Source organism: Pseudorca crassidens, chromosome 4, assembly GCF_039906515.1.
Source record: "Pseudorca crassidens isolate mPseCra1 chromosome 4, mPseCra1.hap1, whole genome shotgun sequence".
Taxonomy (NCBI): domain Eukaryota; kingdom Metazoa; phylum Chordata; class Mammalia; order Artiodactyla; family Delphinidae; genus Pseudorca; species Pseudorca crassidens.
The window spans coordinates 152316601-152338214 of record NC_090299.1 but is presented as its reverse complement, the minus strand read 5'-3'; the positions used below and the strand labels follow the sequence as shown (position 1 = coordinate 152338214).

At 42.1% G+C, this 21614-nt stretch overlaps 1 protein-coding gene across 3 annotated transcripts in view; it reads right to left on the bottom strand.

Annotated features, from left to right (window-relative positions):
* GASK1B (golgi associated kinase 1B) overlaps positions 1-18253 on the bottom strand; it is a 40573-nt gene extending 22320 nt beyond the window's left edge. The window contains exons 1-2 of one of the 3 annotated variants that reach the window (XM_067737087.1): positions 18076-18253; positions 15690-16832 (exon numbers count right to left, since the gene is read on the bottom strand). In XM_067737087.1, coding sequence (XP_067593188.1) covers positions 15690-16599 — 910 coding nt within the window. In that variant the 5' untranslated portion in view covers positions 16600-16832; positions 18076-18253. Of the gene's footprint in view, positions 1-15689; positions 16833-17563; positions 17783-18075 lie in introns of those variants that run through there. The other 2 variants (XM_067737086.1, XM_067737084.1) reach the window with 2 other exon arrangements.
* Between the last annotated feature and the right edge of the window lie 3361 nt (positions 18254-21614).

The following is a 21614-nucleotide window of genomic DNA, read 5'->3' as shown; positions in this document are numbered from 1 at the left end:
CTTACTCATTCTAATCACCTACATTCCAGTTTTGTTCAAAAGAAAAATCTTTCTCTTTTTAGCCTTGAAATTTAGGCCAGGGCCAGTAGCAAGTCGTTTAGATTGTGGAAAATAGGCCACGGTCACTGATGTACAATTGAAAGAAAAATAGACAAAGAAACATGAACCATATATAAAGAACTTAATCGTTATCTCTCTCCTTTTTGTTTCCTTTTACTGTACTAAATGATTTGGGGCTGCTGGGACCCAATTATCTTCTTAGGTATTAGATAAATATAATGTTAAATGTATATGCTCCAAATACTATGCCAATTTAAAAAATAATAATAATAAATTCTAGGTAAAAACAGGCCATCATGTAGTGGGAGACACACATAAACCAGTGTAACCAAATACATGTAAGAGACACAACACAGCTTTCAAAGATGTGGGCACTTCAGACTTCTAAATATCAACACCAAGAGGCTCTATCACTCAGTGTCTTTGGAACAAACTGATACACAGCTAGCACTTCGCATTCTCAGGGCTGGGAAGTATTCAAAGGGAGTTGAAAAACACTGAAATTCAACAACACAAATCAATACACAAGACAGACAAAGCGCCAGTTTCCTCAGTACACAAGGCCCTCAGAGAAATGAGGAAATTATGCACATAAACAATTGAAACAGTTAACTTCTGTGCTGTTTTTCCTTCCCTTTAGAAACATTTGTTTCATATTTTAAAAGTAATTAAGAGTAAATCTACTCATTTTAGGAAATATAACATTAAAATGTATAGCTAAAAGATGACATGATACTATATATAGGAAACACTAAAGTCTCCACCAAAAAAACTATTGGAACTAAAAATGAATTCAGTAAAGTTGCAGGATATAAGATTAATATACAGATATCTGTTGCTTTTCTATACACTGAAAATGAACTCTCAGAAAGAGAAATTAAGGAAACAATCACATTTACAATCATATAAAAAAGAATAAAATATCTAGGAATAAACTTAACAAAGGAGGTAAAAGATATTTGCTGAAAACTATAAGACATTGATGAAGGACTTTGGAAATTATACAAAGAAATGGAAAGATATCCCATGTTCTTGGATTGGAAGAATTAATATTGTTAAAATGGCCATACTACCCAAAGTCATCTACAGAGTTAATGCAATCTCTATCAAAATACCCATGACACTTTTCACCAAACTAGAACAAATAATCCTAAAATTTATATGAAACCACAAAAGACCCCAAATTGCCAAAGCAATCCTGAGAAAAAAAGAAGGGAGCTGAAGGAATCACGACCCCTGACTTCAGACAATACTGCAAAGCTACAATAATCAAAACAGCATGGTACTGGCACAAAAACAGACACATATATCAATGGGAACAGAATAGAGAGCCCAGAAATAAACCCACACACCTTTGGTCAATTAATCTACAGCAAAGGAGGCAAGAAAATACAATGGAGAAAAGACAGTCTCTTCAATAACTGGTGCTGGGAAAACTAGACAGCTACATGTAAAAGAATGAGATTAGACATTTCCTTACATCATGTACAAAAATAAACTCAAAATGCATTAAAGACCTAAATGTAAGACCTGAAACCATAAAACTCCTAGAAGAGAACGCAGGCAGAACACTCTTTGACATAAATTGTAGCAATATTTTTTAAATCTGTCTTCTAAGGCAAAAGAAATAAAAGCAAAAATAAACAAATGGGACCTAATTAAACTTGAAAGATTTTACACAGCAAAGGAAACCATAAAGTAAATGGAAAGACAACCTACTACATGGAAGAAAATACTTGCCAATTATATGTTTGACAAGGGGTAAATATCCAACATATATAAATAGCTCATACAACTCAATATCAAAAAAAACACAAAGATCACTTAAAAAATGAGCAGAAGACCTGAATAGACATTTTTCAAAAGAAGACTTACACACAGCCAACAGGTCATGAAATGATGCTCAACCTTGCTAATTTTCAGAGAAATGCAAATCAAACCACAGTGAGATATCAACTCACACCTGTCAGAATGGCCAACATCAAAAAGACTACAAATAACAAATGTTGGTGAGGATGTAGAGAAAAGGGAGCCCTCCTCCACAGTTGGAGGGACTGTAAATCGGTGCAGCCACTATGGAGAACAGTATGGAGTTTCCTTAAAAAGCTAAAAACAGAGCTACTATATGACCCAGCAACTCCACTTCTGGGTATATTCCAAAGAAAACAAAAACACTAATTCTAAAAGATACATGCACCCCAATGTTCATTGTAGCACTATTTACAATAGGCAAGATATGGAAGCAACCTATGTGTTCATCAACAGATGAATGGTTAAAGAAGATGTGGTATATGTACACAATGGAATATTACTCAGCCATAAAAAAGAAGGAGATTTTGCCATTTGCAACAACACGGATGGACCTAGAGAGTATGATGCTTAGTGAAATAAGGCAGACAGAGAAAGACAAATATTCTATGTTACATCACTTATATGTGGAATCTAAAAATATAAAACAAACTAATGTATATAACAGAACAGAAACAGATTCACAGATACAGGTAAAAAAAACTAGTGGTTACCAGTGGGGAGAGGGAAGTGGGGAGCGGTGAGATACAGGCTATAGGATTAAGAGTCACAAACTACTGTGTATAAAACAAATAAACAACAAAGATATACAGTACAGGAAAATATATCTGTGATTTTTAATAACTTTAAATGGAATGTAAAACTACAGAAATATTGAATCACTATGTTGTACCTGAAACTAATAAAATATTGTAATCCGCTCTACTTCAATACAAAAAACAAATAAACAAACATAAAAAACTGTCTAGCCTAGGAAACAGCAATCATCTACAATCTCCTACCCTAGTAACCGGTTCTGTTATTTGTATATTTACATCTGGTATTTTCCCATCCCTTTCTTTCACACATGAAAAAGTAAATTGTTTTTAGAAATTTAAGGAGTAGAGCTTACAGTTAGAGTTCAGACTCTAGAACCCAACAGACGTTTTGAATTCTGATCCTACTACTTCTTAGCTTTGTAACATTGGACAAGTTATATAACCTTTTCAAACCTCACTTTCATCCTCTGTAAAGTGTGGGCAATACTGTACCTTCCAAAACAAACTCTGTTAAACAGGATCATACGTTTAAAGTTCTCAGCCTCAGCCTAACATATATGCATATCCTGGAAAGGTTTTGCTATGACTATTTTTATATGCTTGCATTATACAATCACATAATTCATCAGCCTTCTAGCCCTTATTTGTTTATTGAACATCTACTATGTCTCAAGCACTATTCTAGGCCTAAAGCATACAGACATACATGCCAGGTTTTCAGTTGTTTGTTGTTCTGTGGCATTTTTGGCTTTCATAGAGTTGACATTTCCAGCAGGGAAAAGAGGCAAAAATGACACAAGGGAAAATAAACTATTTGGAATCACCTTATGTATAGAGTTTATCATAATTGTTTCACTAAATGTTACATTGCAAACATTTCTCTTACACTTAAATATTCTTAAACAGTCACTTTAACTGTGATACAATAATGTAGCCCAGTGGTCAGCAAACTTGGTCAAGGGCAGACGGTGAGTATTTCAGGCTTTGAGGGCCATACAATGTCAACTAGCAAGTACTCAACCCCACTGTGATACAAAAGCAGTCAAAACAAAATATAAACAAATGGTGGTGACTATGTTCCAATAAAACTGTATTACACACCCTGGAATTTACATTTTTTGTAATTTTCAAGTGTCATAGTAGTATTATTGTTATTTGGATATTTTTTCAACCATTTAAAATTGTGGAAGCCATTGGTAGCTCAGGGACCACACAAAACCCACAGACTGTAGTGAATCAATCCCTAATCTAGTGTATGGGTTTATTGTCTTTCATTTACCATTTCTCTCCTTTAAGTCTTAAAATTTTTTTTGAATGACACATTTTCTATTAAATGGTTCTCAAACTGCCACAGGGAGCTTTCAACGGATAGGAATAATTGGTTTTCAGTTAACATCCTCTGTTTTCCTCCACATGCATCTCCCCTCAGCAAAATATTCTGACTGCCACAGAAACACGTTCTGTCCTGCCATGCCTGGCGTCAGTCACCGCAGGGAAAGGGGCTTCCAGAGAGCAGGGTAAGAGGCAGTTCTCAGGCTGAGCCAGGCTGGATGCCCTTCCTTCCAGCCAGCAGGTCTTGCAGAGTATTTGTACACGTTGCCCAGGCTGGTTCCAGAGCTCAGAGCTGTGAGCAACGACTGTGAGGTGTATTCCACTTTGTATAAAATACGGCTGATAACAGAATTAAATGAACCTTGATAGATCTGAAGGAATGACAGAAAAATACCCTTTGAAAGCAGAAAACAGGTTAAAGCAACTTACCTGAAGTGTTTCAGAGATGAAGGGCATTCATCTCTTCACATTTGGATTTGTCAGAATGAGGCAGTACTGGGCTCTCTAGAGAAATCTTAACGGTGAAGAGAGAAAATTCTACCTGTCAGAATGGGGAGGAAGTGGGCTTTTAAAAGAAATGTGGGTGTTCATGTGAATTAACGGTTATATAACTGTCTTTTAAAACACTGAGACTTGCCAGTAAAACTTATTTTTTCCAAAATCTGAATATCTCCCCTGAATTTTGATGTTCTCCCAAGTCGTTCTTTATTCAAAAGCACAAAGAAGACATTCTTGTGAGAAGACAAATGTGAAAATCCACTAAGAATGAATGCTCTACACAACCTCCTCTGCCCTGGTTTATCAGGAGCCCTTCACCTTGAACCAGTGACCAGTTTTGCTGAACTACAGGGGGAGTTATCAGTGAATGTCTGCATCTATCACTGGGCAAAACCAAGTAGAAACATCCTGAGCTCTGAAATCACAAGCCTATTTTATCACATGGGCCAAGTTCCAAGCTTCTCGTGAACAAGACAAAAAAGAAAGTGACAGTTCAGCTCAGAGACCTTCATTAAAAATAACTCCAAAACCCTCTAAAGAAAACAAAGACCGGCCAAACCGTGAGGCTCACCTTTGTTATGGGAAACAAATTGTCATGTTCCATTGCAACTTCCAATGCATTGCAGGAAAACTTGAATGCTGCGGCTCTCTAATCTAAAAGCAAGTGTTGATGCGGGCGCACCTCCGCTGAGCAGGTAGCAGGTGTCTGGTTGTTAATGATCCCTTAAGTACTATCTGCTCTATTTTTCTACTGTGCCTCTCACAGTAGGGTTCTTGCGATTGAAAGTGGAAAAAGCAGGTAAGATCTCTTGGTTTAGGGATGGCGAATGTGGACAAGTCAGTCAATGTGAGGGAGGGTGAAATAGGATTCTGTGACAGTCTGGCCGGGGAGGAAATGTGGAGGATAAGATGCTTTTAAACATTGTTAATTCACTTATTCCCAAAGCACATATTTACCATTGTCCCCCACTATCTGGACGCATTTGGTTCCTGTGTTTGGGATAGAAAGAATTCAGAGTGAGGCATACCAGAAACAGAGGCCCTGCAAAATCCCAGTCCCAGGCAAGGCCTGGGCCACAGCTGGGAGTTTAGTGGAAGCAGACAAGCACGCGTGTAAGGACGATCAGGTTGCGTGTCTGCCAGTTGAAGAGCGTTTTAAAGGGACCAAGTGAAGGAAGGACTAAAATAAAGGCTGAGCTCTCAGAGCCAAGCCAAGCAACGAAGAACTGCCGGGCCCCAGCACAGCGAAATGAGCAGCTCTGGCCATTAACAAGGAGAAGAGCCATGTCTGAAGAGGAGCTGAGTGCGTGGGTGGGAAACCAAGTCACGAGTGTTGATCCTACACTTGACGCTGCATCTCTGGTCTCCACAGGACTCAAGCCCAGTCCTCCAGCCACCCTGACTGAGGCAACGGGCTCCCCAAGGCGTGAAAAGTGTGAGATCCAGAGACGCTGAAAATACGGCACTGTCAGATATTAGAAAGAATCAACCTCTATTAGGTTTTAAAAGGGGAAGGTGGCAGAGAAGCAGAATTCCATAGATTTTACACGTGTAGTTTCCATGCAGCCAACCAAATCCTCGATACAAGGGCTTGTCTTAGGAATCCAATTTCTGGGTGATTTAGAAAACCGTTCTTCCAACAAAAATAGAAATGTATTTAGTTACTTTCCTAACTGTTTCACTAACTGGTTTTCTCGAGGTTGGACTGAGTTAAAATAATCTCCACGTTTCCTCAAGCGTTAGCTAAGCATGAAGCACTTGTGACTTCCCTCTGCCACAGACGCTTGAAACAACCCAAACCATCAGCTCTACTTTAAAAACATACGACCCAGCAATCCCTCTACTGGGCTTATACCCTGAGAAAACCATAATTCAGAAAGAGACACGTACCACAATGTTCACTGCAGCTCTATTTACAATAGCCAGGAGATGCAAGCAACCTAAGTGTCCATCCACAGAGGAATGGATAGAGAAGATGTGGCACATATATACAATGGAATATTACTCAGCCATAAAAAGAAACGAAATTGAGTTATTTGTAGTGAGGTGGATGGACCTAGAGACTGTCATACAGAGTGAAATAAGTCAGAAAGAGAAAAACAAATACTATATGCTAACACATATATATGAAATCTAAAAAGAAAAGGTTCTAATGAACCTAGGGGCAAGACAGGAATAAAGACGCAGATGTAGAGAATGGACTTGAGGACACGGGGAGGGGGAAGGGTAAGCCGGGACGAAGTGAGAGAGTGGCATGGACATATATACACTATCAAACGTAAAATAGCTAGCTAGTGGGAAGCAGCCGCATAGCACAGGGAGGTCAGCTCAGTGCTTTGTGACCATCTAGAAGGGTGGGAGGGAGGGTGGGGGGAGATGCAAGAGGGAGGCGATATGGAGATATATGTATATGTATAGCTGATTCACTTTGTTATAAAGCAGAAACTAACACACCATTGTAAAGCAATTATACTCCAATAAAGATGTTAAAAATAAATAAATAAAAACAAAGTGCCCTTCTTTGTTCTGAACCTTTGACTAATGGATGGGAACTTCTGCTTTCCAGGCCTGCCCTGGACTTCCGCTATAAAAATGGGAGCTCCCAGACACTTCCTGTCTCAATATTCCCTTTAGAAAAACAGGAACCGACCTTGACTTCAGAGGGTCGTGATGACGGAGTCACTGCCAAACTCCACAAACATTTTGCCAGTAAAGTCTTGGTTACATCAGGGGGACCTGGTCCTGGGCCATTTAATGCTGATTAAGGTAGATGAAGAAGCCATGAATTCCTGACTGGAGTGAGCTTCCTACGGTCGAAAGCTCATCACATCACCTCTCTTCTTCAGACCCTTCAATGATTTCCCATTATCTGCGGGATGAAGTCCATGTCCTTCCATAACATAAACCCACCCACTCTCCACCGCCAGCCCCTATTCTCCTTTTTCCAGAACGGTTTGCAGTTTCCACGCACACACTCCCTTCACAAGCTTCTCACACATGGGTTCTCTCCACCCTTCTGTACCCACCCACAGTGACTTTGAAGAACTAGTCTGACATAACTGCTTCTAGAACCTTCTGCAGTCCCCCTACCCACCCCCCTATACACACACATCACTCTCTGTGCCTGCAGGCTTCCCTAACCATATCTCCTGGAGGTCTTTACCCTACCCGTCTTTGTTTTTTTTTTTAAACATCTTTATTGGAGTATAATTGCTTTACAGTGGTGTGTTAGTTTCTGCTGTATAACAAAGCGAATCAGCTATACGTACACATATATCCCCATATACCCTCCCTCTTGCATCTCCCTCCCACTCTCCCTATCCCACCCCTCTAGGTGGTCACAAAGCACCGAGCTGATCTCCCTGTGCTATGCAGCTGCTTCCCACTAGCTATCTCTTTTACATTTGGTGGTGTATATATGTCCATGCCACTCTCTCACTTCGTCCCAGCTTACCCTTCCCCCTCCCCGTGTCCTCAAGTCCATTCTCTACGTCTGTGTCTTTATTCCTGTCCTGCCCCTAGGTTCTTCAGAACCATTTTTTTTGTTTCTGTTTTAGATTCCATATATATGTTTTAGCATACGGTATTTGTTTCTATCTTTCTGACTTACTTCACTCTGTATGACAGACTATAGGTCCATCCACCTCACTACAAATAACTCAATTTCATTTCTTTTTATGGCTGAGTAATATTCCATTGTATATATGTGCCACATCTTCTTTATCCATTCATCTGTTGATGGACACTTAGGTTGCTTCCATGTCCTGGCTATTGGAAATAGTGCTGCAGTGAACATTGGGGTACATGACTCTTTTTGAATTATAGTTTTCTCAGGGTATATGCCCAGTAGTGGGATTGCTGGGTCATATGGTAATTCTATTTTTAGTTTTTTAAGGAACCTCCATACTGTTCCCCATAGTGGCTGTATCAATTTACATTCCCACCAACAGTGCAAGAGGGTTCCCTTTTCTCCAATAAATGCCTCTCCAGCATTTATTGTTTGTAGATTTTTTTGATGATGGCCATTCTGACCAGTGTGAGGTGATATCTCACTGTAGTTTTGATTTGCATTTCTCAAATAATTAGTGATGTCAAGCATCTTTTCATGTGACTCGTGGCCACCTGTATGTCTTCTTTGGAGAAATGTCTATTTAGGTCTTCTGCCCATTTTTTGATTGGGTTGCTTGTTCTTTTTGATACTGAGCTGCATGAGCTGTTTGTATATTTTTGAGATTAATCCCTTGTTAGTTGCTTCATTTGCAAATATTTTCTCCCATTCTGAGGGCTGTGCTTTTGTCTCGTTTATGGTTTCCTTTGCTGTGCAAAAGCTTTCAAGTTTAATTAGGTCCCATTTGTTTATTTTTGTTTTTATTTTCATTATCCTAGGAGGTGGGTCAGAAAAGATCTTACTGTGATTTATGTCAAAGAGTATTCTGCCTATGTTTTCCTCTAAGAGTTTTATAGTGTCTGGCCTTACATTTAGGTCTTTAATCCATTTTGAGTTTATTTTCATGTATGGTGTTAGGGAGTGTTCTAATTTCATTCTTTTATACGTAGCTGTCCAGTTATACCCCTGAAGCCATTGAAATGCAGTCTGGCTTTTGGCCACTCCCCAGTTCCCCCACTTTACCAAAGAAGGTATGTAGTGAGCAAACAAGACAAGAGTGAAGCCCAGCACTGCTTGGAGCCCACGCTCAGTAAACTTTTGTTCACTTATGAATGCATTTAGTTGACCAGCTCAACTTGATCGCTAAAGAATGATACCCTTAGGGCTTTTCTGATAAAGAACACAATGTGCTCTCCATCCAAATTTTCAGAAACAAGACATGATTCCTATATTCCTGAGTCAATATTTTAAGAAAGTTTGCACCCATGTCCAGGACTTCTAGGATTTTGAAGTCAGTGTGTTTCCAAGTTGTGAGGGCATCTGGGTAATTCTCGTAACTCCCTGCAAAATGCCTCTGTCCTTACCTGAGAGCCTGGGACAACATGAATTGTGCAGCTGCCACTCCCCTGCTCTGGCAGCCATGCCACCAGCGTGCAGCTCACAGCACTGCTCGCATGGACTTGAGAGGAGAGAGGAAAGTACCCACTGTATTTCTCCTGCTCTATGATGAGACGAGGCAGTACAAGTCAGAGAACAGTGAGCACATTGGAATCGACACTGAATTTAAATGGAAGTGGGTGAGGGGCCTGCACTTTGTCATCCAAGCAGCCCTGACACACAGCGTTCCTGGAACGAGGCTACCTAATCCAGTCTGACAGCTCTATGGCCGTAAAGCGGCATCCTAAAAATAACGCACACATAATGCATCTCCCATGCTGGGCATGAAAAACAGTCCGATGCTTAAGTGCTACCAAAATGGTGGCCCTTGGGATTCATTTGCATCTCTGTGCAGACTGCTGGGGAGCTTGGCCAAAGTGCTCAGTGGAAGATCACGGGGGGCTGGGGTTCTTCTGCTCTCTCCATAGACATAGTCTGCTTTGTTTTGTCTTAGATACATATTTTTAAATATTTTGTTTAAAAAAGTATTTAAAGGTATCAGTATCACATAGTATCTGGTGACGTCTATCATGATTGATGATTTTTGCAACGACGGTTTGGCAGAAAACATACTAATACATTCAGTCATATTTGCATATACACGATTGTTTACGGTAAAACAAGAAAATCTGGGAAGCATTGGCTTGTATTTAAACAACAACAGCCCTTGTGGCCGTGTTCAGGGTAGTATGGCCATACTTCCTTTGAGTGAAAATATTAACAATGTTAAGTGGTTGAGTTGAAAAAAGAAGTTCAATAGAAAGGTTGGCATAATGGTAAATCAGAAATCACCATGTTAAAATTTGCACATTGTTGTCACTATCCCATGATTATATCAAGTTATATTTGAGAGGTAACGTAGGGCAAGAGAAGCAACGTGAGGATACTTTAGTATCAGACAGAACTGGGTACAAATTCCACTTCCACTGCCCACTAGCTATGCGTCCTTGAGCAAATTTCACACCTCACCGAGCCTCAGGATTCCCATATATAAAGTATCAATACTATCTGCTGTGTGGAATTGTTAAGCAATGCAATAGTCAAATGACAACAAATGCAGCATAGACACGCTGTGAGGCATAATACTAGGTTCTTTATAAGTTTACAACTGAAAAATACATCATTATTGCAAACATGGATTTCTTTACAAGGCCTTTGATGCTATATTTCAATTCACTTTTGTATTTCCCACACAGATACGCATAGGATGAGACTCTGGTCTAGTGGTCATGGCTGGATTTTGTAGGGTGGTATCCTCCTGGCCCTCCCTACCTAATTACAACCTTGTCCTTCCCCAAGTACAACCTTCCCATTTTCTGGGATATCTTTGGAGTGACACCTGTCAGAAAATGGTCCAGTATACAGTTCAGGGCCAGTAAACCTGCTAATTTCATATATATATTTTTGGATTCAAGGGGAGTCATCTAGAATTCAAGTTATACGACCAAGAACCTGTCCCAGAGGAACCTGAGCTAGTGGCTCTGGGCCGATAGGATCACCTGTGTCAGTTTTACAAACAAACAAACAAATAAATACCTGAAAATGAGCTTTATCATTGGGACCTTTTGTCTTTGGACTGGACGAACAGAAAGTTCATCTGAGAGGCTGAGGCAGACATATCATTCAGTCACAGCCTCTGACACTCTTTTACATCTCCCTTTGCATCATATGTCTCCTTTTTACAGCCAGGTAATTTACCTGACTTTCAGCAAAGGTATTTAATTGCACTGGGCCTCTACTTACACATCCACAAAAGGCCTCTCGTAGAGTACCCACCTTATAACAGTTTAGGAGGATTTATTGAGATAATAGGTGCATGGTACTTAAAAGAGTGCCAGTATATGGTACCATTCAATATTACTCTTGCTCTGGTTACGGTTGTTGTCTCCTTGAGAAACAAGAGGTTCCCATAGCCCATGTCTGTGCAGCAGTACACAAGTCATCAATGTCTAGTTGTGTTAGATAATCAGGTATACAGATAGGTCGTGGTGATGGAGAAAGAAGACACACCTTCAGGACCCCCAAAAGGATTTGGTGAGGAAAGCAGACTGATAAAGAGGAAAGTCTTGGAAGTTACAAGCCAAGGGCTTGAATTCTTTCTGGACAATTAACTCATTGTACGACCTTGAGCTGCCTTCTTCTTATCTTTCTTTCTTCTCAAAATTGAGGTAGGAAAGTATCTCCTGCATAGGTTTCTTTGAAAGATTAACTGCGATAAGCCAAACATCTATATTCGACTCACAAGAGACTAGCGATGTTCTTGGTACTAAGCATGAATTTATTTTCACAAACATTCATCAAAAGTCAGAGAACAGACACAACACTTAAGGCAGATTATTTACAGGACCGGCTGACTATCCACTCTCCCAGATATGAAAAGATCTCCTCCCAGACCAAGCCAGATCATCAGAGAAATGCATACCTAAGCTGAGTTCTGTTTTTCCTCCTATAGAAAACTCGTTATCAAATTACATTACAGAGTGAAGTCACAGACCATATATTGATGGTCCTCACAAGAATAAGCTCCATAAACCTTATTATTTGCATAATACAGAGGCTGCCAAGGATATTTTTCTTTCCTTTTCAATGAGTTATTTATAAGAATCTCAAGGAGAAATCCCAGCCTGGATTTGGGACTAAAATGTAGCACTTGTCCTGAGTTTTTGAAGCCAGAAGCAAGTACAGATTTACTGTTTGGAGTCAGTGAAACAGACCAAAAATGCATTCTTGCATTCATTCAAAAATATTTATTGAGCAACTACTATGTGCCAGACTCTCCACTGGGATCTGGACATTCAATGATGAACACGACAGGAAACGTCTCTGCCTTCACAGATCTAGAGCGTAGTGGGAAAGAAGAGATGATTAAATAAGCAATTATAATTATACAGCAATGATACAGAATGAGCCAGAAACAGATGCTGGGTAACAAGATAAGATCTATCACCCCCTTAGGTACCTAGGGAGGTGCAAATAAAGCTAAGCTTGGACCAAGAGAAGACTAGGAGGACCCTAGAGGGAAGATCCACACATCTGTGGAAATCAAGGGAAGAAAGACACAAGTCAGGAAAAGACTAGAGGTAGGTGAGTGAAGAGAGATACCGAGAACCTAAGACTGTTAATCCCCTACCATGACCAGAACTGATCTATTTATGTACTTTGCATCAGTACAATGTCTCCATGAGTAGAATTATATTGTGTAGGGTGCTCATAACTATATATCATGTCCTAGCCTCCTGAGGAAACTGGTCTGATTTTATGACTCTCAGTAACTACATTCTAGTAGAAAGTATCAAAGAGAGAATAAAGAAAGTTCCGGTATTACTTGAGATACAGTCTTAGGTATTTAACTCATCATATTGAGAGTCATGTCAATACAACCTTGTTGGCTTCTTTCCATCATCACTTACTTCTGCAAAGAGAGAGGAATACCAGTCTACACTGGAATTATAAAGGCCTCCTTCAAATTTAATGCAACTGCCTTCTTCATTCCCAAAGATGCTGGATATTCAGAGAACAGAATTAAATACCTAAGAGGTATCCTGACACCAAAAAGTTTAAGCCAGCAGGAGACCTAGGTTTTAGTCCTAGCCCTGTCACGTGAAGAAATGATATGTATCCAGAGAAAAGGCTAATTCGAAAAGATACATGCACCCCAGTGTTAATTGCAGCATTATTTACAATAGCCCAGACATGGGAGCACCTAAATGCCCACTGACAGATGAATGGATAAAGAAGATGTGGTATATACACAATGGAATATTAGTCAGCCAAAAAAAGAATGAAATAATGCCATTTGCAGCAATATGGATGGACCTAGAGATTATTACACTAAGTGAAGTAAGTCAGACAGAGAAAGACAAATATCATATGATGTCACTTATATGTGGAATCTAAAAAAATGGTACAAATGAACTTATTTACAAAACAGAAACAGACTCACAGACATAGAGAACAAACTTGGTTACCAAAGGGGAAGGGGAGGAATTAGGAATTTGGGATTAACAGATACACACTACTATATATAAAATAGATAAACGACAAGGACCTGCTGAGTAGCACAGGGAACTATATTCAATATCTTGTAATAAACCATAATGGAAAAGAATCTGTAAAAGAATATATATACGTATAACTGTACACCTGAAACAACACAGCATTGTAAATCAACTAGACTTCAATTAAAAAAAAGAAATGATAGGTGAGGCTTGGAGGCTATATGAGTAACTCAGTGAACATGGAACCTCATGTGCTTCGTGTAGTAACACAAACAGCAGTATTTATTGAAGATTTACTGTGTGTCAAGCACCAGGTCTACGTGTGTTCCCTGTATTAACTAGCGACAAACTCATGAGGTGGGTACTGTTGTCACTTAGAGCTGAGAACATGAGCGTTTCTGGGTCACAGGTTGGTAAATTCAAACCCAGGGGTCCAGCTCCAGAGCCCAGGCTCCTAACCACTACTTTCCTCTCTCAACTTCCGTCCAGGAGCTCCCAGGGAAGCTGGAAGGACAGATCAGAGTACCATGCCTCAGGATACATTCAACACGCATCACCTCTTCTCAGGGCCTTTATGACATGAGTGAACGGCAAGGGAGCCTTCCAGGGGGACCCTCTGCCCTGCTTGGTCCAGGAGAGGCTCCGTGTGTGCCTGCTTCTCCATGCCCACCTGCATACTCCCTCTCTCCAGGGTGGACAGAAGTGGTAGCGTCACCTAAGCCCAATGGCTAAGAGCTGACGTTTTAAAGTTTGCTGGGCCTGGGCGCAAAACCCAGCTTAACCATTAACATGAGGCCAGTTACTTTGCCTAAATAAGCCTCAGCTTCCTCATCTCCCAAGTGGAGATAAGAATCGCACCTACCTCCTAGTACTGCTGTGAGAAACACAGGAGTCAAGATGTATAGAGACTCTACGTCTCAGGCAGCATCGCGCTTAGCAAATAGTGAGCACCCTCTAGAAACGAACTTGTATCACCATTTGATAGAATGTCTGAGAGGCTTCTCACATCAGCATCACACTGGTGGAAGACTTTGTGAATTTGAGGCATCGAAACACACCTGTGAATCTGCAGCGCTTAGCCACGAGCCAGGCTGAGTAGGGAATGCCAAGTCTTTCTAAATAAACCAGTGGTGCTTCAAGAAGTGCCCATTCTAAGACTAAATTATACCCCTGAAGCCATTGAAATGCAGTCTGGCTTTTGGCCACTCCCAAGGCTTTAATCCATTCCAGTCCAGACTCCATGGGAACTGGGCTGAAATGCTATGTTTTGTAAGGAAATAGCCTTTGAGCTTATAATCTCTTTGGGGTCCATTTTAGCCTCTTGGACCAGCCTGGGTTCAGAGTGGCAACTTCTGGAATCACTCTGCTTTCAAACACAGCCAAGGACCCACCCTACTTTGTGTTGGAACACTGGAATAGCCTTAGGATTCAGAGAAAATCCTTTCTGTGGCATGAGCACTGTCACACCCCAGCCCTGACGCCTGCAGCTGAATCGGCAGGCTGCACATCCCGGAACCTGCCACGATGTTTGTCACCTGACGGCATCTCTCGGCACTCAGGCTCAATAAACCATAACCATGGACTTGGACTTGGAGAAACCACGTGGCTGGTCAGTATATACACTGAACAAATCACCTCTTTTGGCCTCATTTTCTTTGTAAACTAAAGCGGTCACGTCCATCGTGAAAGATGAAGGGGTTGAATCTAACATGGTCTGGCTCTGGGCCTCTTAAAAAGATTCCATCTGCCGAAGAAAGATAACCCTCTTTGCCTTTATTTTTAAAAACTTCCAGTGCGCAGGATTCTACTTACTTCCATATAAACCCAGTTACTAATATGTCTGACTGTCAGCAAGCTCTCTGCCTCCACCCCGGCTCTCTCTCCTGATCACACAATTGCCACTGGCTTTCATCAGGTGTAATACGCCTTCGGGAAGCGCGGCGACGGAAATGGAGAGCACAGATTGCACAGCGGGGCTTCTCGCGCGTGTGCAGCACAGCATCGCCCGCGCACTCTCGTGTCCTCCCAAAGCTGAGAAAATCGAGGATGCCAAGCGTATGGAAAGACGTGCTGCTGCTGTCCAAATGGGAAAGGCGGGCGGAGAAAATCATTTAGAAAAAGAGGCTGAGGGAAAAGAGAAAATCAAGCCCAATGCAACAGCTGCAAACAAGAAGCCCGGGAAACGGTTACCTTGGATGAACTCGGATTTCCTGCTCACAGAAGGCAGGGTCCGGTTGAGTCCCAGGATCCTGTCCAGGTGGAAGGCAAACACCTCGCTCATGTCCAGAGGCTGCTTGAGCAGCCCGCAGGGGCTGGGGCCGCAGGCGGGCCCTGCGGGCCGGCCGGTCCCCTGCAACACCAGCAGGCGCGCTCTGCTCCTGGGCCAGGCCGGCTGGAGACCCGCCACCTTGCCGTCGGCCAGCAGGCGCATCCGGCCGATGTCTTCTCCGCTCAGCCACGACGGGGCGCTCTCGCTGTAGATCCTGATGTTGCTTCCCTCGGCCCGGGGCAGCTGCACATCTGCGTCCCCACCTTGCGCTCCCACACCCTGCATCCACCCCCAGGGTCGCTCCCCAGCCTTGGCCAGGTTTCCTCCCCGGACGTGCCCGGGCACTTCAGCATCAGCTGCCCTTGCAGCTTCCTGAGGCCGAAGGGACGGTCCGACCAAAGTCCCGGGTCCCGGGGCCTGAGAAGCCACCGCATACTTCTTCCTGCGCTTGGGTTTCACGGTGCCACGGATGCTGGCGGGCTTGCTGCGCTTGGAGCGCAAGGTGATGTACACCACGTTGGGCTGCAGCGTGGTCCCATTGCCCTGGGACTCGGGAGGGGCCAGCGTGCCGTCCAGGGGTATCTCAGGGAAGGGGACCTCGGCGGTGGCCCGGCTCCAGTGCGGCCCCTTGCGCGCGCGCCCTCCGTGCGGGGCAGAGGCGCGCCCCACCTGGCTCACCAGGAAGCCCAGGTAGATGGCGCAGGCCGTACCCAGCAGGAGGTTCCTCCTGGTCCTGGGGCGCCGGCTGCTCCAGAGTTTCCGCACCCTCGGGACGCACAGGGAGGAGAGGAACCAGTTTATGAGTTGCCCTGGCTTGTCCGGACAGCTCATTTCTGAGCTTCGTCCACATGCTGCACAGAGTTTAAAGTCTGCCGTTGGCTCCTTCTGGCATGATGCATGGTTTGCTGAACGCAGCTGTCGCCTCCACTCAGGTGTCTACGTGGTCTCCAGTGGGTCGAGGAGGAAGTTAAGGGCTGGTGATGGAGCCGGGCAGGCTTCTGACACTGGCCACAACAGACCTTCTAAACCCCGACAGCCTCCCCGAGGAGAAGTCTGGCTAGTTCCTGGGAATGAATGGAAACAGAGCGAACTGAGTCACAGTCTCAAACTCGGTCAGTTCCTCCACAAGAGGAAAGAAAAACGCGGAACCTTTTCCTTTCATCACTATCACCACGAAATGATTTTTTAAGTGAGGTTTAAAAAAAAGTAGAAACAAGATAGATGTATAGATTTGATATTCAGTTTCAATTAGTGAAAACCAACCACCAAAATCCAAGACTATTTTATAACTTGTAGCTAGAGTCATTTAATTTGATCCTGAAGGAAAAGCATTAAAATTGGACAAATCCAGGCTTTTCGTTTTGAAATTCAGAAATAATTTAAGAAAAGTAACCACAGGTTTTAGAAATCTGTAGCTATCTCCTATTTATTTTTAAAAGTCCTGCTTTAACTAGTTGGACGGAAGCACCAAGTATTAGCATTCAAATTCAGAAACATATTCTCTTAATCGTATGGTACAGTCTTTTCTTCATAATATATTCCATTATCGTACTTTAAGGGTTATCATAATATAAAGGCATACATGCCCATGTATCTCGGAAGCAATTACGTTTATTCAGTCACACACACACACACACACACACAAACACACACACACGTAAACACAAAACACACATCTAACTGTTTTTTATTCCTTTTCTTTTCACCAAAGTCAGCTGAAAGAAGAGAACCAAAAGCCCTCTAGCTCTACTTTTTCACACTATTAAAAAGAAGAACTGGTAAAAAGCAACCTTACTTACACAGCTGGCCCCATGCTTGGCCCCAGGAAGAATGCAATCCCTGACTCTAATGCAAAGAACTATTAAAGGCTGAGGTATGCAAGTAGAACATATTTCATGGTCGAGAGTGTTCCACATTTCAAATATTTCAGCTCTGCTTTCAAAGCTCCCTTGAAAACTCCTGATTGCAAAGCAAAACGGGTACTTGTTCACTGGCTGCTGACAACCCACTTTTAAGATGTGTAAGGGTTTCTTTTTTTTTTAATATTGTAAAAAATAAACTTTAATTTTAAATTCTGGAGAAAAAAAAAGCAAATGCCGTATTTTTCCACTTATTTTTAACTCCTGGGAGCCCTCTAGTGTCCTGTATAGAAACAGACTCAGAAGTGTCAGTCTTTTTGGTGTTAAAAAGCATTAGAGAGTGTTCGCTTAGCAGCAGTGAAATAAACACCTCATGAGGTGAAGGCATTCACCTCTCTGTCCATCCCAGCCACCGGGGATTAGAGCAGCAACGTTGCCAGGGACTTACCTTTCCATCCTGGCTGTGTCCAGAGTAACACTGGCCTCCCACCGCTTCTGAGAAGAGAAGGCCCAGAAGTTCAGAAAAAGGCAAGAAAGGGTTAATGCAAATGAGGGAGAAAAAAGAACAGGCCGATAAGAGTACACATCGGTGGGAAGAGACGTTTATAGTGTGCCGTTGCCCGGTGCAACAGTTCACAAAAAGAAGTTGTGGATTCTCCCTGATTGGAGGTTTCTTTTAAAAACAGGTTAGTGATTGCTTTAGGTGGCTTGCATGTCCGGGCTCAAAGGCAGGGGTTGATGACCTCCGGGTCTCACTTAGACTTATTGTTTTTGCTTCTACAGCAAATAGAGTCTAGAAGGCACGCAGGCAGGCAGGGGCCAGGGAATGTTTTCCCCACAGGAAAAGAAGGTTGTTATGGGGGGGTGGGGGCAGGGAGTGGGAATTAGAGTATGGTGTGTAATTGTAAAAAGACTATATTTAACAATGCGGAAAAGATCAAGGCATTGGAATACATGTAGAAGGAAAGGATAAACTTCCAAGTGATCAAATACCAAAAATTATACTAGAACTGTTCCTGTAGCTCTCAGACTCAGCCCATGCTTCCTAGAAGCACCCATAGATTCTGGCTAAACTGCATGAGAACTTAAGCATCAAATTGATTTCCTTTGTTCTCCAATACTCTTTTTTTAAATTTTATTTTATATTGGGGAATAGTTGATTAACAATGTTGTGTTAGTTTCAGGTATACAGCAAAGTGATTGTTATATATATACATGTATCTATTCTTTTTCAAATTCTTTTCCCATTTAGGTTATTACAGAATATTGAGTAGAGTTCCCTGGGCTATACAGTAGGTCCTTGTTGGTTGTCTGTTTTATATATCGTAGTGTGTATATGTTAATTCCAAACTCGCAATCTATCCCTCCCTACCACCTTCCTCCCTGGTAACCATAAATTCATTCTCTAAGTCCGTGAGTCCGTTTTGCAAATAAGTTCATTTGTATCATTTTTTTTTTAGATTCCACACATAAGTGATATCATATGATATTTGTCTTCCTCTTTCTGACTTACTTCACTTAGTGTGATAATCTCTAGGTCCATCCATGTTGCTGCAAATGGCATCATTTCATTCTCTTTTATGGCTGAGTAGTATTCCATTGTAAATATGTACCACATCTTCTTTATTCATTCGCTGTTGATGGACATTTAGGTTGCTTCCATGTCCTGGCTCTTGTAAACAGCACTGCAATGAACATTGGGGTGCATGTATCCTTTCAAACCATGATTTCCTCCGGATATATGCCCAGGAGTGGGATTGCTGGATCATATGGTAGCAATACTCTTAAAGCACACTTCCATGAGCCCAGAATTATTTTCTAGATAGTAAATATTAACTTTTTGAAAGGAAACGATAACCAAGCCAGTTTGTAAAACTATCTTATTATTTTCAGTATTCAGAAGAATAACTGACCTGAAGTCTTTAAAAAGTAAAAGTAAGTCTTTGGCAGAAGCCAGGTTCTGCTAAGCAGAAGACTCTGCTAGCTGTTTCCAGAGCAGGTTTCTTTAGCGGCGAAATGCTTAGGAAGTAGATAAGAGTTGTCTGGCTTAGCAAACTTGGTGGACTCCTCCTCTCGCCCCTTGACACCTCATTGAACTGCTTGGGGGCCCTTCTCCCAGCCCTGGCATCTGACAGGGAGTCAGCACTGCCGAAGGGGAAGGTCTCTGGTAGAATTAGGAACCAGCTCGTGGAATCATGGGTGTAGCCAATATATTGATATTACAAATACACTGGATAAACAGGGCTCAGCAGATAGAAAACAATTTGAATCATTCTTCCCATTGCCTATTCAAACCCACTCTGGGCACTAGTAGCCCTTTTCAACTGCTTTGGATAAAAATTCAGGCATAATTTCTGTAGTCCGACTTTTTAAAATTTCTCCATCGTTTGAGCCGCAGACACACACATACACGCACATAAACGAATCAACAGTTAGATTCTATGTAGTAGTCGAGATGTTCACATTTCTTTTATGTTTACAGCATTTCCCCTCTCGGGCAGCTTGCTGTTCCTCAAAAAAGTATGGCCAAGGGCTTCCCTGGTGGCGCAGTGGTTGAGAGTCCGCCTGCCGATGCAGGGGACACGGGTTCGTGCTCTGGTCCGGGAGGATCCCACATGCCGCAGAGCGGCTGTGCCCGTGAGGCATGGCCGCTGGGCCTGCGCGTCCGCTCTAGGGGGGAAGGTGCAGTCACTTTGAAGATCGTGGCCTCTCTGTCTGGCTGTCGATGTCTGCTCAGCCCCTTGGAATCTGGCAGCCCACTATTCTGTGGAGATCACCTTGTTTCTTCAGGCCCTTTTCTTGGAAAGCATTTGAAATAACCAGCAGGCTGGCTTTCTCATTTGGGCCTGTGTGTATCGCCCACAAATGGTCCAACAGACACAGTCACATCCTCTGCCTCAGCAACCTCAGGCTCCCCAAGACAGCAGCCGCCTTCCCAGGCACAGGGATCTCACACCACACTTTGGAATGTGCAACCATTCCCATCTGTTGCTCAAGGTCACGGCTGAAACTGAACAGAAAGGTATTTTCTCCTGTCAGGTATCATGGGGCTCCAGAGCGAAGTTCCATTCGGTTTTAGAAGAATAAGCCTGAATTCCTTGAGTGAGTCACGGTTTGAAATTTTGTTGTCGCGATATAATATTCACATACACCACGTGAGGACACATGGAACACTCAAAATATTTGTTACTGCTCTGAATATTATTAGCTCAGAGAGACTGATATGATAATATTACCTCATACCTGAAGTATTCTCTCTCCATTAAAAAATAGATCTATGAGCAAAACAAAGTGTAAAGGTAGACGATAAGACAATGGTGTGGCCCATTAAAATAACCGGGAATTTTTTATATCTTTATGGAGAAGTAACATGGGTTTGTGACAATGCTCCATTTCTTTTTCTTTTTTTTTTTTTTGGCCATGCCATGCACCTTGTGGATCTTAGTTCCCTGACCAGGGATTGAACCTGGGCCCCTGCAGTGAAAGAGCTGAGTCTTTTTTTTTTTTAACATCTTTATTGGGGTATAATTGCTTTACAATGGTGTGTTAGTTTCTGCTTTATAACAAAGTGAATCAGCTATACATATACATATGTTCCCATATGTCTTCCCTCTTGCGTCTCCCTCCCTCCCACCCTCCCTATCCCACCCCTCCAGGCTGTCACAAAGCACCGAGCTGATCTCCCTGTGCCATGCGGCTGCTTCCCACTAGCTATCTACCTTACTACGTTTGTTAGTGTAATCACTGGACCACCAGGGAACTCCCTAATGTTCTATTTCTTGACCTAGATGATATTTATTTGGGAATAATTCCTTGGCTATCCATTTACTATTTGTGCGCTTTTCCATATATATCTTATCCTTTAATAAAACTGAAAGAGGTGGTGGGTAAACAAATATTTATTTAACAAATTTTTTTTATTTATTTTTATTTTTATTTATTTTATTTTTATTTTATTTAACAAATATTTATTTAACAAATATTCAT